Source organism: Hypanus sabinus, chromosome 11 (assembly GCF_030144855.1).
Source record: "Hypanus sabinus isolate sHypSab1 chromosome 11, sHypSab1.hap1, whole genome shotgun sequence".
NCBI classification, from domain to species: domain Eukaryota; kingdom Metazoa; phylum Chordata; class Chondrichthyes; order Myliobatiformes; family Dasyatidae; genus Hypanus; species Hypanus sabinus.
Genome location: NC_082716.1, coordinates 33,952,783 through 33,970,135, shown reverse-complemented (window position 1 = coordinate 33,970,135; position 17,353 = coordinate 33,952,783). Strand labels below are relative to the sequence as shown.

General features: G+C 40.0%; 1 protein-coding gene across 6 annotated transcripts in view; it reads right to left on the bottom strand.

Moving 5' to 3' along the window:
• LOC132401837 (BTB/POZ domain-containing protein 19-like) overlaps positions 1-17,353 on the bottom strand; it is a 187,861-nt gene that overhangs the window by 106,687 nt on the left and 63,821 nt on the right. For 5 of the 6 annotated variants that reach the window (XM_059984099.1, XM_059984101.1, XM_059984097.1 and 2 more), the window contains one exon: positions 7,207-7,266. The exons of the other annotated variant lie outside the window; for it this stretch is intronic. In XM_059984099.1, the coding sequence (XP_059840082.1) occupies positions 7,207-7,266 (60 nt within the window). The remainder of the gene's footprint in view (positions 1-7,206; positions 7,267-17,353) is intronic. 6 annotated transcript variants of the gene reach the window in all.

The following is a 17,353-nucleotide window of genomic DNA, read 5'->3' as shown; positions in this document are numbered from 1 at the left end:
TTTAACCTAAAAAGTGGAACACACTGCCAGAAATGGTAGTAGTCAAGTCAAGTTGCTTTTTATTGTCATTTTGACCATAAACTGCTGGTACAGTACACAGTAAAAATGAAACAACATCCTTCAGGACCATGGTGCTACATGAAACAATATAAAAACTACACTAGACTACAGACCTACACAGGACTACATAAAGTGCACAATAATTAAATAATAAGTAAATAATTAATAAACAAGACAATAGGCACAGGACAAATTTCAATATAATAATAAATGATGTCGATGTCAGTCTAGACTCTGGGTATTGAGGAATCTGATGGCTTGGGGGATGAAACTGTTGCACAGTCTGGTCGTGAGAGCCCGAATGCTTCGGTACCTTTTGCCAGATGGCAGGAGGGAGAAGAGTTTGTACAAGAGGTGCGTGGGGTCCTTCACAATGCTGTTAGCTTTGCAGATGCAGCGTGTGGTGTAAATGTCTGTGATGGCGGGAAGAGAGACCCCGATAATCTTCTCAGCTGACCTCACTATCTGCTGCAGATACATCAGGGACTTTTAAGAGTTCATGAGAAGGGCTCAAAGAAAAGTGAAGGGTTATGTGGGAGAGAAGGGGTAGGTTGATTTTGGAGAACGATTAAAGGTCAGCACAACATTCTGGCCAAAGGGCCTGTACTCTGCCATATTGTTCCATGTCCTGAAGCACCAGGACAAGAGCCAAGGTATACTCCAACAAAGCCAAGAGCTCTGTCTGTGACAAGAGGGGCAATGCTTAAGGATGGCAAATGCATAGGGCAATATCTTGCCTCTTCCAAGCTGTCACCGTTGAAATTTGCACATCAGTGGAAAGAAATAGGTGAATGGGCATAAAAGAAGCAGAAAATGTAGGCCCTCACATGTCCTGAAGAGCTGCTCCACTCACAACAGTGCACTTCCCTCCACTGCCTCTGCTCCTCCTGTAGCTCTCTACCTTCACCCCCGCAGACCTCTGCTTCAGCAAGACAGTTGTACATTAGATGGGCGCCCTAGAAACTCCTCTAACACTAATACACTACAGTATGACACATTAGGGCAGGGAGCAAGCAATCAATCAGAATTCATGAATATACCAAGGAGCTAAAAGATAGAGTGAGCATGAGAGAAAGTGAGGAAGAGATGAAGTATGACTGCCATTGAATCTGGATAGATTTTAAGCCAGCTTTCCTTTGTCACTGCCAAAGCATGCTGTCTGAGAAACTGATGGTGCCTGCGGAAGCCGACCATCTGCTCTGTTACTCATTCCCTTTCTCCTGCACAGGCTGTGTGGTGCCGCTCTTTCACACAAAATAAAACATTAATTCCAGTCTCTTTTTCCCTTTCAATTCCAATATCGGAATCTTCAATCAGTCCTTTAAAACAAGAGACAAACAGAGCCACCTGTGTACATGATTGAAGCCACCTGCATTCAGCACTCAGTGACTGGCACCACACATAATTCAATGGGTGTTCCATGTCAAAGTGCAGTAGTGGCTACATGTAGGAACTTGGGCAGCTGAGTAAAATGAAACAAGAGATGTGGACAGAGAGAAGGCCTGCATTCTACCCAGATGAAGACATCCAGGACTGCCTATTGGCACATGTATGCCTTGTGTTAGAGGGTTGTTGACCTCTTGGCTATTTGCTTCAGGGTTCCTTTGGATTCCTAAATCCTTCCCCCTTATTAATTTAAAAAATCTTCTCACGATAATTGCATGGAATGTCAAGTGCAGTATATTCAACAGTGTGGTCCGAATAGACCAAATGTATTGTTTTGCTCCTGAACCTTTCATCAAGTATAACTGTAGTGACCTTGATACACTATTACAGAGGTGTTCAACAGCCTTAGGCACATACATAGAGCAAGAGTGCCTAAGACTTTTACACTGTGCTGTAGATTGGTTTAAATAGGAAGGCAGTTGGGAAACAGAAATCAGCAGTATTTAGTGTTATTTGGTAACTAAAAAGACAGAATACACTTGTGCTAGAAAGTTTGTGAACCCTGGAATGTTCTCTTTTTCTGCATAAATATGACATAAAATGTGGTCAGATCGTCAAGTCCTAAAACTAGATAAAGAGAACCCAATTAAATAAATAACACAAAAACATTATGTGTTCATTTATTTATTGAGAAAAATGATCCAATATTACACGTATTTGTTGGAAAAAAGTGTATGAACCTCTAGGATTATCATTTACTTTAAAGGGGAAATTAGAGTCAGGTGTTTCAATCAATGGGATGACAATCAGATGTAAGTGTGGGAGGCCCTGCCTAACTTAAAAAAGATAAACCTGGGTCTTCACTATCAAAGTCTGATCTTCACTGCACAGGAAGTGTGCCATGCCTCGATCAAAGAAGATTTCTGGGGACCTCAGAAAAAAAGGTCGATGCTCACCAGGCTCAAAAAGAATGCAAAACCATTTCTAAAGAGTTTGGGCTCCACCAGTCCACAATCAGGCAGAAGGCGTACAAATGGAGGAAATTCAACTCTGTTGTTACTCTCCCCAGGAGTGGTTGACCAACAGAAATCACTCTGAGCACAAGGTATGTAATATTCCACGAGGTCACAAAGAACCCCAGGGTAACATCTAAGGAGCTAAAGGCCTCTCTTGTATCACTGGCTAATGGCAGTGTGCATGAGTCTACCATCAGGCAAGCACTGAACAACGTGCCTGGCAGGATTGCATGGAGAAAGCCACTTTTCTCCAAAAAAAAAACACTACTGCCCATCTAAAGTTTGCTAAAGACGACATGGATAAGCAAGAAGGCTATTGGAATAATGTTCTGTGGATAGATGAATCCAAAATAGAACTTTTTGGCTTAAAAGAGAAGTGTTAAGTTTGGTGAAAAGCAAACACTGCATTACAGCGTAAGAACCTCATCCCAGCTGTGAAACATGGTGGTGGCAGCGTCGTGGTCTGGGCCTGGTTCGCTGCCTCAGGACCCAGACAGCTTGCCATCATTGATTGAACTATGAATTCTGAATTGTACCAGCAACTTCTACAGGAAAAAGTCAGGGTATCCATCATGAACTGAAACTCAAGAGAAAGTGGGTCATGCAGCAAGACAACAGCCCTAAATACATGTCATTCTACCAAAGAATGGTTAAAGCAGAAGAATTTCCACATTTTGGAATGGCCGAGTCAAAATCCTGACCTTAATCTTACAGAAATGTTGTGGAAGGACCTGAAGCAAGCAGTTCATGCAAGGAAGCCCATCAACATCCCAGGATTAAAGCAGTTTTGTAATAATGGCCTAAAATTCCTCCAAGCAAGGTGCAGGACTGATCAACATTTATCAGAAACATTTGGCTGAAGTTATTGCTGTACAAGGGTGTCACACCAGTTACTGAAAGCAAAGGTTCATGTACTTTTTCCAACAAATACATGTACTATTGGATTATTTCTCTCAATAAATAAATGAACAAGTATAATGCTTTTGTGTTATTCATTAGGTTCTCTTTATCTAGTTTTAGGACAGGATATCATCATATTCTAGGTCATATTTATGCAGAAAGAGAAAATTCTAAAGGATTCACAATTTTTAGTGCCGCTGTTTATAGTACTGTGCAAAAGTCTTAGGCACCTTAGCTACAGATAAGTGCCCAAGACTTTTGCACAACACAGTAGACTATGCTTTGCTTGACATCAGCCATGCTCACTAATTCTTACATCTTTCTGAAGACGCATTGACACAAGTCCAAGTCAATATCCCTTCCAATGGCAAAGTTCTAAGTTATACAGCAAATTATAAGGGATCTTGGCATTAGCACAGAACAAGACTGAACAGTGCTTCAGAGCTGTTATGCCAGCAATTGCTTGTCTCAGATGCCTCGCTACTACTCTGCTCTCTTCAACTCAGCATTCTGTATTCGTACCGAGATTCCTAAAAGGAATCATGAGTTAGATGGCCAGAAAATTGATTCTATTCCCAAACAGCTTACTGTCTGGATAAAGCAAACCATTATATGGTGCCATATGAAAGAATCTTTGGTCTCTTCCTCAAGGGTATTGGAAGCACAGTCTTCAAACAGTTTGAGGGCAGAGCAAGACACATGATTAATGAGCAAGGGGGCTAAAGGTTATTGTGGGTAGAAAGGAATGTATAGTTGAGGTCATAATCAAATTTTATTAATTAGTAGATCTGATGAATTGAGGATGTAACCTTTCAGGCACACAAGGATTTGCCCTTTAATAAAAAGGACTTAATTTAGATATGGTTTATTTGAATAAGCCCTTTGTTTCTTGTGGGTGACTGCCTTGGGCCCTTACAATGCCTACACTTTCTGGCAGGTTATCACCACTGAACATAAAATAAACGCAGCTACTTTGAATTTTGTCCTGCTTGCTTTGTGGCCAGAAGAGTACTTTAATCATGGCAGCACAGAAGGCAACAGGCCAAATGGGATTGGTTGAAAACTCAGTGGTCACTATGGACATAGTGGGCTGAAAAGCCCAGTTCTGTGCTTTGTGATTCAATGAAGAAATATACAAAGGAAAAAAGACAATTCTAGTCTCTAGTCCCAAAATGCTATATTTTGGCAAAAATATTTCTTATTCATTTTCAGATTTTCCATTCTGCTTTACCAAATACAGGAAAAGTTCTATCAGCATCATCAGCATTTTTGCACCTCATCCATGGTGAATATTTAGGAACATGAAGGAAGGAAAGTAGTTTATTCAGCTCCTGAAATCTACTACATTTTAATAGCTGTAACGAACATTTTAAACTAAGTCACATTTTAAATCCCATATATATTGAAATGTAACACCAGCATTGGTAATTTGTAAGGAATATCAACTTAAATCAGCTGTAACTATTCTCTTTCTAGATTTCTTTGCCAAATTTACATACATATTTTTCTTAATGACCTCTTTTTCTTAAAAAAAAACTGTTCCAAACTGAAATACAAAGCTACTAGAGGAACTGGATCATAAAGCAAAACTGGAATAAGAATGAACAATGTAAGAACAATAGAGTAGAAGAAGATATTTTTTCAAAAGGTTGTAAATCAGTAGGAATAATATCACACCCAGTCAAGGATAAGAATGAAGAACTTCTTGTTTAAAGACCTACAATCCATTACTATCACTGGGATGGTTGGGAAATCTACCAGTCTCTTCCATGAGCAGAGTAGCACTCTGGGCTATTAAACATTCCAGAGAAGATATTGATATTGGTTTATATTGTCACCTGTACCCAAGTTTCAGTGTAAAGCTTATCCTGCATATTGTTTATGCAGATCAAGTCATTATACAGTGCATGAATTAATCAGGTCCCCACTTATGCCAAGCAAACTCCAGGGCTGTTCTTTCTGCTTGAGGCAGAACTACGGCAGCTAAGCTTGGAAGGGAAACTAGATGGTAACTGTTGTGTATTTAATATTTCAGTAGTATTTGAGTAATATTGCATATAGCTTGATTAAACATTCTTGTTCATATAAAAATTCATTATGACTTATATGCAAAAATAAGTGAATTGTATATGTCATGATGCTACCACATGATACATATGCGCCTTGCTTAAAATAAAGAACAAACTTAAGACTCTTATCTCTGGGCTCCTTGTTTTGTTTTCAATTAGGTTTAACGTTTTCGAGTTACAAAACATAACAGTAGTTTAAAATGAACCTGAGATGACTAACTGCTTGTGGAAGCTCAGTGAGATGTTTGAATTTAAAAAGTAGCACAGCACCGAGTACTTCGGAAGTGAAGACACAATCGAGAAAAAGGCAGAAAGCGTAAGAATTCATGGGTTCATAAACAGGGAGTGCTGGGTGATAACAATCATTAAAGAAAGAATAAAAATGGCTGGCACATCAGAAAGATCGATGCATTCCATTACACAACAGATCATTGGAGTTTGTATACTGAACAAATTGAGCAGTATTTTAAAACAAATGGAATAGCCAATGAGAAATGAATACCAGTTTTGCTGAGTGCATTGGATTTAAAAGTATACAGTTTGCTTCAGCGGTTGACTGCTCCAACCAAACCGGTAGAAATGAGATTTGCTGATATCATGAAAGTAATGCAGGAATATTTAGAATGGAAACCATTGTTGATTGCAGAACACCTTAGGTTTCAGGAGCAGAATCAAAAAGAAGGGCAGTCCATTTTAGTGTCATGTAGCTGAACTGCAGCAAGTGTCTGAGCATTGCCAGTTGGGTATTATGCTTAACAACACACTGAGAGATCATTTAGTTCATGGAGCCTTACAACAAAAAACTTTCAAAAATTGGTCCTAACTGAAGTACAGCTTGCATTTAAAGGAGCAGGTGAAATAGCAGTATCAATGAAACAGAAGACAGAGACGCAATTGAGTTACAGTCAGAAATGAAAGTAAGCATGAACAAAATTTTAATGGCTAAGCAGAAACCAGCCTACTCAAACAAATTTTGTTACCATTGTGGTAGAGGCTCACGTACACCAGACCAATGCAGGTTTATGGTTGAAACTTGCAGAAAATACAACAATGTAGGTCACAAACAAAGGGCAGACAAAAATATGGACTGCACAAGGTAGAGAAAATGATAAAATGTCAAGTGGCAGTTTCAAAAAGAACATTAATCTGCACGCTGTTGATGAAGTATCTGATAATGATGACAGTGGCATAGGAATGGGTATCCTTGAGATTTACTATATGAAAACTAACAAAGGACAAGCAATACAGATTATATCAGAAGTGAACAGCAAATTAATTAAAATGGAGTTGAACACAGGCTCGGCTGTTTCTGTCATTTACAAAGTGAGTTTGAATGGCATTTCATTCATGCGTGCTTCACTTAAAGAGAAAACTAAGACCAGCATCTCTCGTCTCCTTGTTTTGCTTTCAATTAGCTTTTATGTTTTGGAATTATAAAACATAACAGTAATTGTAGTGCTCTGACTTCTGCCCTGGTATTGCCAATCAGGATAGCTTTAGTCAAAATAAGTTTACCATTCAGTCAATCAACTATCTAGGCAACTGAAATTAAATTGATCACATGCTTGTGCAAACAATTGATTCAAGATATAAAAGCTTAAGTGATAATGACATAAAAATAATAAATTCAAATTTATATCAATAACTTAATAATCATTCAACAGAAGAATGCAGGGATACTCTTACTTCCAGGCAATGGACTAATACAAATATGAACTGAATTTTATATTCCTGGCAATCAAAGGCAATGCACATCAATAAAAACTGAGACTTACCTGCAATGCTTCACAGGCAGATTCTACTGTAAGTGTGCTGCTGATATAATCCATGCATAGCTGAAAAATAAACCTATTGTTAACAGACAAAATATTTGAAGTAAGTGATTTCAGAACAGTAAAGTTTCAGCAGCGGAATGTTTTGTCAGATGGGAGAATCATATATATTAAAAAAAATTTGCTGAAAGAAGTTTCTGTGTGTGAAACCATATCTCACAAATTCAATTGAGTTTTCTGAAAAGGTGACCAAAAAGGTTGATGAGACGCCTGTTCATTCATTTCCACAGATGCTGCCTGACCTGCAGAGTTCCTCCAGCATTTTGTGTGTGTTGTTTTGGGCTTCCAGCATTTGCAGAACTTCTTGTGTTTAAGATTACATAGCGTCCAGGACGAGCTAAGCCAAAAAGATATAAAGTTTTCATGGTGGAGGTAGTCACAGGGTGGTGGTAGAGTGTTGATATTTGGATTGAAGGCCTTTGACCTGTGGTGTACCACAGGATTGGTGCTGGGTCCCCTGCTGTTTGTCATATACATTAATGATCTGGATAAAGATCTAAATGCCATGGTTAGTAAATTTCTGGAAGTTTCCTGAAAATGGTGACACAGGTACACAATGCTGAAGGAGGCTTTTACTATCCTGCCCTTCACTTGTCAAGGCACTGAGTACAAGAGTTAGAACCATAAGATATAGGAGCAAAATTAGGCCAGTTGGCCCAACGAGTCTGCTCCACCATTTCAACATGGCTGATTCAATGTTCCTCTCAGTCCTTCTCCCCGTATACCTTCATGCTCTGACCAATCAGGAATCTATCTACCTCTGCCTTAAATATATGTAAATACTTGGCTTCCCCAGCTGTCTGTGGCAAAGAATTCCACAGATTCACCACTATCTGGCTAAAGAAATTCCTCCTTATATCTGTACTAAAAGGATGTCCTCCATTCTGAGGCTGTGCCCTCTGGTCTTCGACTCTCCCACCATAGGAAATATCCTCTCTGCATCCATTCCATCAAAGCCTTTCATCATTCAATATGTTTCAATGAGGTCACCCTTCATTCTTCTGAATTCTAGTGAATACAGGTCCAGAGCCATCAAACGTTCCGCATATGACAAACCATTCAATCCTGGAATCATTTTCAAAAACCTCCTTTGAACCCTCTCCAGTTTCAGCACATCCTTTCTAGGATAGGGGCTCAAACCTATTCACAATACTCCAAGTGAGGCCTCACCGGTGCTTTATAAATATTACAGTCCTTGTTTTTATATTCTGGTCCTCTTGAAATGAATGCTAACATTGCATTTGCCTTTCTCACCACAGACTCAACCTGCAAATTAAACTTTAGGGAATCCGGCACAAGGACTCCCAAGTCTCTTTCCATTTCAGTTTTTCATATTTAATCACTAATAAGAAAATAGTCAACCTTATCATTTCTTCTACCATGACCATTCACTTCCCAACACTGTATCCCATCTGCCATTTCTTTGCCCATTCTCTTAATCTGTTTATGTCCTTCTGTAGCTTCTCTATTCCTCAAAACTACATGCCCCTCCATCTATCTTCATACAGTCTGCAAACGTTGCAACCAAGTCATCAATTCCACCATCCAAATCGTTGGCATATAATGTAAAAAGAATTGGTACCAGCACAGACCCCTGTGGAGCACCACTAGTTTCCGGCAGACAACCAGAAAAGGCTCCCTTTATTTCCACTCTTTGCCTCCTGCCACTGCTTTATCCATGCTAGGATCTTTCCTGTAATACCACGGGTTCATAGTTTAAGCAGCCTCATGTGTGGCACCTTGTCAAAGGCCTCCTGAAAATCCAAGCACATCAACCAATTCCCCTTTAGCTATCCTGCTTGTTATTTCTTCAAAGAATTTCAACAGATTTTTCAGGTAAGATTTCCCCTTAAGGAAACAATGTGCCTCCAACTATCCTGAGAGCTCATTCTTAATAATTGACTCCAACATCTTCCCAACTTCTGAGGTTAAGCTAATTGGCCTATAGCTTCCTTTCTTCTGTCTCTCTCCTTTCTTGGAGAATGGAGTGACATTTGCAATTTTCTAGTGTTCTGGAACCATTCCAGAATCTAATGATTCTTGAAAGATCATTACTCATGCCTCCATGATCTCTTCAGCCACCTCCTTCCGAACCCTGGGGTGTACACCTTCTGCTCCAAGTGACTTATCTACCTTCAAATCTTTCAGTTTCCCAAGAAACTTATGTCTAGTTATTTTAACTTTACACACTTCATGCCCCTGCACACCTGGAACTTCCACCATACTGCTAGTGTCTTTCATAGTGAAGACCAATGCAAAATACTTATTCAGTTCGTCTGCCATTTCCTTGTCCCCCATTACTACAATTCTAGCATTGCTTTCCAGCGGTCTGATATCCACACTCGCCTCTCTTTTGCACTTCATGTACTTGAAGAAATTTGGTATCTTAAGTATCAGAAGAAAATTTTGGTATGGATGCCATGCTACAAGTGTAAGGGACTTTGGAGTATTCTGTGCAGCTCTGGTCACCATACTACAGGAAGAAAGTGATTAAGCTAGAGTGGCTTCAGCAAAGATTCTCATGGATGTTGCTAGGATTGGATAGGCTGTGACTGTTTTCCATGGAGTGAAGGAGGCTGAGGAGTGACCTTATGGAGGTGTATAACATCATGAGAGGCATAGATAAGGGTGAATGATCAGTCTTTTTCCCAGGTTAGTGGAGTGTAAAACTAGAGCACGCAAGTTTAAGACAAGAGGGTAAAATTTCAAAAGGGATCTGAGGGGCAAGTTTTGTTCCCCACACAGTGGAACAAAGGAAGTGGTAGTGGCAGAACTGCAACATTTAAAAGACATTTTTTTCAGACTCATGGATAGGAAAGGTCTAGAGGGGTTCAAGCCAAATATAGGCCAGCGGGATTAGCCCAGGTAGGGAGCTTGGTCGGCAAAAATACATTAGGCCAAAAGGCCTGTTGCTATGGTGTCTCTCTCCCTGCTCCAATCTTATTCCGCATTACAGTGCTTTTCCAGGCTTTGGTATCTTACATGGTGGCCCACACAATCATAACGAGTTGAATAACTTCTAACCAAAGATAACAAGAACCTTGTAATATATTACAGATATAGAGGGTGGTTAAAAGCTGGAATGCACTGCCTGTGTGGGTGGTGGGGGCAGGTTCTTTCAACATTTAATAAGTACTTATTTGAGTGGTTGAATTACCAAGGCATTGAAGGCTCTGGATCAAGTGCCGGTCAATATCGATATGTGCTTAATTATCTATATGAACATAGTGGGTTTGACACTGATAAATATTTTAATACTATTACCTATTTAACAAAAAATAATCTTTAAAAACTTATAATAAGCCCTTCAGCCCAATGCATTTGTGCCGACTGAGCTGCCCCTATTTGCCTGCAATCAGCCTGAATCCCTCTAAACCTTTCCTATAATTCTATCACTAAATAAATGTCAGATGTCTTTTAAAAAAAGCAGCAAACAGCAATAATGCACAAAAAAATTTAAGGACTGATAGCACTGATCTCTAATAGTGATAACTGATTCAGTAATACTCTGGTTCTCAGGGTGGTATCTCTAAATCTATCTGAACAACTGCATCACTTCATCATATAAGCTGCAGAGGAACTAACGGTAGAGTACTGACAAATGTTTGGACGGGCTGTAGAATTTAATAACTTCATTTTACTCCAACTGTTAATTTCAACTGACAAGCTTTCTCAATAGATATTTGCATACAATCTCTACATATTAAATGTCATTTTACATCACAGTATGACAGGTCCAATGAGTAAACATTCCAGATACACACCTAGAGAGCGGCTTTCAAATATCAAATGCTTTGCAGAATTTCCTTTGGCACATTTCAGCTGTCGACCACAGCATACATAAGATCACTGCTAGAATGTATATATCAGATTTATCTTTGGTATGTCTGGTAAATACATTTTATCAGGGATCTTCGGAGGAAGTTGCCACATAATTAGTTTGAGCTTGCATGAAGATCTGCAACTCTAATCTGCAACCCACCTACCCGACCATAAATGAAAATGAAATAAAAATTGATGATGTTGGAAATCTGAAATAAAAATAGCAAAATGATACAAGCACCTTAATTTCCATTCCCACTCCCACTATGTGACCTCCGGCAAAAAGAGCCAGATTCGGGTTCAGATTTACTTATTACACATACATCAAAACATGGAGTGAAGTGCGTTGCTTGCGATAACAATCAGAACACCCAAGGATGTACTGGGTGCCAACACAGCGTACCAACAGCTGAACAACAAAACATGAAAACAACAATATCAAGGCAAGCCTCTTTCCCACCTCCCACCCACCCACCCCCTCATACACACAGGCAGGCCTTCAAACCCAGGACAGGCCGCCTCTGTCCTTACCCTGGACTCTCAGGATAGTCCTTCAGTCCTTGCCCTGGACTCATAGACAATGGGCCTTCAACCTCCAGTCCCTAAGTAGGACATAAACTCAACATTAAGGCCTCTACCTCCAGATTTGCCAACTTCGGTCTTTGGCATTTTGAGCTCTATACTTTGACTTCTGGGTCTGTCCTCTGGACTTCACCCATTTCTGAGGATTGACCCCATGACTTGCCAATCAAGGGTTTGACCCATCACAAACAGGAATAATAACGCCTCATCTCGGCACATGACAACCATTCAGTCTCATTGCTTCAGGCAATTTGCTTTCTCAATCTGTACCAGAACTCCCCATTTTGTTTGTTACCTGTGATAATGACTCAGTTTTTCTCCTTTAGGTCACTCTGACCTGTTGGGCCACAGCCCAACACAAAACCCAGATAAAGGAGCACAATCACTGTTGAAGTGTCCCCAGTAACCTATCTGAACAGACGAAACACTCCCATGGCAATCCCGACCTTACATATTTCTTATGTCCCATCCATTCCTCCCACCAACTACTCTACAAGTTAAAATAAACTACTTTGCTCTTTCTTTTAAGCACTGAGCTGGACGGATAGAAAAGGCCGTATGTCGGGACCGGAGGCGAGGGTCATGGCTGTTCTGTTCGCCGCTCCACAACACTTACTCTGCTCTCCGTGACCTTGAGGCCGTGGCAGTGGCCTGGTCCTCGAGCTCTGCTGTGTGATGATCTGTGTCTGAGGCTCTGGGCTCCATGTCTACGGACTCTCTTTAGTTCTGAACGGTTACTGCTTGCTTTTATTGTTTGACACGATTTGTGTGTGTTTTTTTTTTGCTCTCTCTCTGTGCACTGGATGTTTGTTATTCTTTTTTAATAGGTCCTTTCAGGTTTCTCATTTTCTGGCTGCCTGTAAGGAGATGAATCTCAAGGTTGTATGATTTATACGTACTTTGATAATAAATGTTCTTTGAGCTTTCAACTTTATTCTAATGAACCTTTAACTGTGTTTCTCTTTCCACAGATGCTGTCCGGCCGGTTGAGTTCATCCAGCAATTGTTTTATTCCACAGATGCTGAGGTTACCCAGTTTGAAAGCATAGGGTGCATTCATATTTCCAATGCTGGGAAATAGTTAGATAGTTAGATCATCATGGTTGGCGTGGACATGGTAACCCAAAGAGCCAATTTCTATACTGTAGGACTCTATGATTTAATTGCAAGTACGTCTGAAACAGGTAACATCTGGATCAGCAAATTTGCTGATGACACAAAGATTGGAGGTGTAGTGGACAGTGAGGAAGGTTTTCAAAGCTTGCAGAGGGATTTGGACCAGCTGGAAAAATGGGCTGAAAAATTGCAGATGGAGTTTAATGCAGACAAGTGTGAGGTATTGCACTTTGGAAGGACAAACCAGGGTAGAACATACAAGGTAAATGGTAGGACACTGAGGAGTGCAGTAGAGCAGAGGGATCTGGGAATACAGATACATAATTCCATAAAAGTGGCGTCACAGGTAGATAGGTTCGTAAAGAGAGCTTTTGGTACATTGACCTTTATAAATCAAAGTAATGTGTATAAGAGTTGGAATGTCATGATGAGGTTGTATAAGACATTGGTGAAGCCGAATTTAGAGTATTGTGTGAGTTTTGGTCACCTAATTACAGGAAAGATTGCAAAGAAAGTTTACAAGGATGTTGCCGGGACTTGAGAAACTGTCGAGAAAGGTTGAATAGGTTAGGACTTTATTCCCTGGAGTGTAGAAGAATGAGGGGAGATTTGATTGAGGTATATAAAATTATGATGGGTTTAAACAGAGTGAATGAATGCAAACAGGCTTTTTCCATTGAAGCTAGGGGAGAAAAAAACCAGAGGACATGGGTTAAGGGTGAAGGGGGAAAAGTTTAAAGGGAACATGGGGGGGGGGCTTCTTCACACAGAGAGTGGTGGGAGTGTGGAATGAGCTTCCATATGAAGTGGTAAATGGAGGCTCACTTTTAACATTTAAGAAAAACTTGGACAGGTACATGGATGAGAGGTGTATGGAGGGATATGGTCCAGGAGCAGGTCAGTGGGACTAGGCAGAAAAATAGTTTGGCACAGCCAAGAAGGGCCAAAGGGCCTGTTTCTGTGCTGTAATGTTCTATGGTTTTATGGTTCTAGGTTATTTCCGCTAACAATTAAAGATAAACAGCAACGCCATGGCCAAACACCATTAACAGTTTGCCATATTTTTCAGCCAAGGATAAACTGATTAGTCTGATTAGTCACTGGTCTGCAATTCTACAGGAAAGAGCCAATTAAAAATAAGGCAACCTATGGAACATCCAAAATAAAACTGTAAAGCTTCTTTTAAGATTTGCTTTGGCTATTGCATCTTGCCAATATTCACAGGAGCTTTATAATGTTTAACAGGTAGGTGAGTACCAGTTCTGTTCCCATTTCAAACCTGCATCTCACAAATGAATTTACTGAACTATAAATGAACCAGCCTGGCAAGTTATGGAGGTCATGCTCAGCAAGGTGGAAGGACAACAGAAGAGAGAAAGGCCGCAAATCATATGGATGGACACAATAAAGACAGCTATGAATGCAACGTTATCTACACTGAGCTGCCTTTGCAAGGATCAAAACTCATTGAGGGCAACTATCCCTAGGGTCGCCATGAGTCAGTGATCAACCAAAGGCAATAAACAACAACATGGGGGACTTTGTGATAGTGTGGCAAGTGGAACATGCGAGATTAATTAATAATTCAACTGCTGGAGTGTGATTTGATGATGAATGCCATACTGCTATGTCTGAAAATAATTGGCTGATGGTGCTATGGTTAAAGATGGCTTATGCAAATTTCCCCGCATGCCCTTGAAATACAGTAAGGCAGGGAGAATGAGTTAAGCACAAGCAAAGGAAGATAGTCAAGCAAAGGTGGGGAGGAGTTTAAAGGGAGGTTGTATTTACTGAACTGGTATAGGGGAATTCAGGCGTCCATACTTCTGTGAAGATGACATCTCTAAAAAAAATCACATAGAATTACAAAAGGATCTAAAACAACTAAGAAAGTGAGTAAGGAATGACAAATATAATTTAATTGAAACATGTCTGAAGTGTTTGGGAAGTTAAGCCAAAATAGGAATTGCACATCAAGTGGCAGAGCTCTGGAGAGTGTAGTAGTAGGACACTTGTACCTAAGGGTACAGGTATAGAGTTCCCTGGAAGTGGCAAGATAGGTAGCAGGCAGTTGAAGAAGGTGTTTGACATTCAACGTGCTGATGTCAATCAGGGCACTGAGTACAAGAGTGGGGGACAGCAGGCTACAGCTGTACACGATGTCAGCGAGGCCAGATTTGGAATATTGTGCACAATTCTGATGACCAAGCTACGGGAAGGATGTTACACTGGAAAGGTTGCAGAAAAGAGACTCAAGGATGTTACTGGGACGAGACAGCTTGAATTATAAGCAGAGACAGGATAGGCTGGATTTTTATTTCTGAGACTAAGAGGCAGGAGGATGTTCTTTTAAAAAATGATTTTTCTTCCATTTAAAATTATGAGTGCCACCAATAGGATGAACGGTCATAGTCTTTTTTCCAGGGTAGGGGAGTCTAAATCTAGAGAGCATAGATTTACTGTGAGAGGGGGAAATCTTAAAGGGGATGTGAGGAAATCTTTTTCACAGAGGATGGTGGGAATTGGGAACAAGCTGCTAATGGCAGAGTAGAGTACAATTGCAATGGTTAAATTTAGACAGGTATGTGAATACGAAAGGTTTAGGGTCCCTGGTAAGCAACCTGGATAGCATGGACAAGATGGGCTGAAGAACCCATTTCCCTGCTGTACAACTCTATAACTCCATGAAATCTACCAGTTGCAACCACGACGACAACCCCAGAGTCTGAAAAGACTAGGTTATCAATGGGTACCACAGTGACTGTGATAATGAATGGTTATACTTCAGGCATATTCCAGACAGGGGTTCAAGATATCTGGAACAGAATGCAGTTTACATTCCCAAGCTCGAGCCTCAGCAACACCTGCCCCTGTGATAGGAGGTGCAGCTGGGATATTGTCATTGCCTGTTTTTTTATTCTCTCTACGGTACCTTATACTGCAAACCTGTTGGCATTCACCTTTGATATCTTCTCATTGACAGCAAATGAAATCTTGGAAAAGATTTAACAGTCTTTCTATGTACCATCTGGCCTCAAATCACAATAGCACTATAATTAAAAGAAGAAATGTGTTCTGCTTTGCACTCATGATTACGGTGGAACACACTCCTTTAAGGTCGATCATTCAAATAAAATCTGTCATTTGTGCAATATAAACCAATCAATTTGTGGGTATGTAAGCGTCAAGACGAAGGGTTATGGTAAAAGCCTTAAGCACAGATGAGCTGAGTTGAAACAGATTGACATAATTTCAACCCGTAAAAGGCAACAGCCACATTCTTTTCACAACAAAATCTTATTTAGTAATCAGAGTTAATTGCTTCCCTCCTATAATGTATTTTAATTAAACACAGAAAAGCCCTTACATTTGCAAACCAAGATATTTTGCAAGACTTTACAAAGCACTGGTGAAGCCTCACTTGGAATATTGTGAGCAGCTTGGGCCCCTTGTTTCAGAAAGGATGTGCTGAAACTAGAGAGGGTTCCAAAGGAGGTTCACAAAAATGATTCCAGGATTGAATGTCTTGTCGTATGAAGAACGTTTGATGGCTTTGGGCCTGTATTCACTAGAATTCAGAAGAACGAGGTGTGACCTCATTGAAACCCATTGAATGGTGAAAGGTCTTGATAGAGTGGATGTGAGGAGGATGTTTCCTATGATGAGAAACAATAGCCTCAGGTTAGAGGGGAATCCTTTTAGAACAGAGATGAGGAGGAATTTCTCTAAACAGAGAGTGGTGAATCTGTGGAATTCTTTGCCTCAAGAAGCTGTGGAGGCGAAATCTTTATGTACACTTAAGGCAGAGTTTGATAGATTATTAATTGGTCAGGGTATGAAGGCGTACAGGGAAAAGGCAGGAAATTGGGGCTGAGAGAAATATTGGATCAGTCATGATGAAATGGCAAGCAGACTCAATGGGCCAAATGGCCTAACTCTGATCCTATATCTTATGGTCTTACAAGTTATCAAATTATTCACCACATTAAAAACAATATTGGTAACCCAGAGTTTAAGCAAATATGCTTATTGTTCATCAGTTAAATTTCCCCGATCACTGTGCTTAAAACTGCATTTTAAAGTAACAAATATATGAAACAATCATGTCCAAAAGTATTAAGTACATGGTTAAGGGTAACTGATGCAGAGGCAACAATGGATGATTGACCCAAGAGGATCTTGCAGTAGATGGAAAATAAGGTTAGAAATTCCCAACTACCAAATCGACCTGAGAGAAAACAGATTAGTATCTCTCCCAGAGTCATGAGAACCAGTGATAACAATTGCACAAGAAAACTAAATTCCAATTTATCAGCAAAAGATGCATTATCCTGATTTTAAATATTACTAGGTCAAAATAGATTCTACTTTTTTCTAACAGTTAAACAAAAATTAAAATTATAGCTCGTTTCTTTAGCTCTTGCATTTAATCAAAATGTTTCTTAGCTTTATTTTTTAAATTGAATTGGCTTCTGTCCAGTTTGCATAAAATCTCATTTCATGCTCCATCCACAGACAAAAACACTTGTCAGGTTCTTGAGCCTTTCAGTGTCTTCCGTCTCTTGGCATT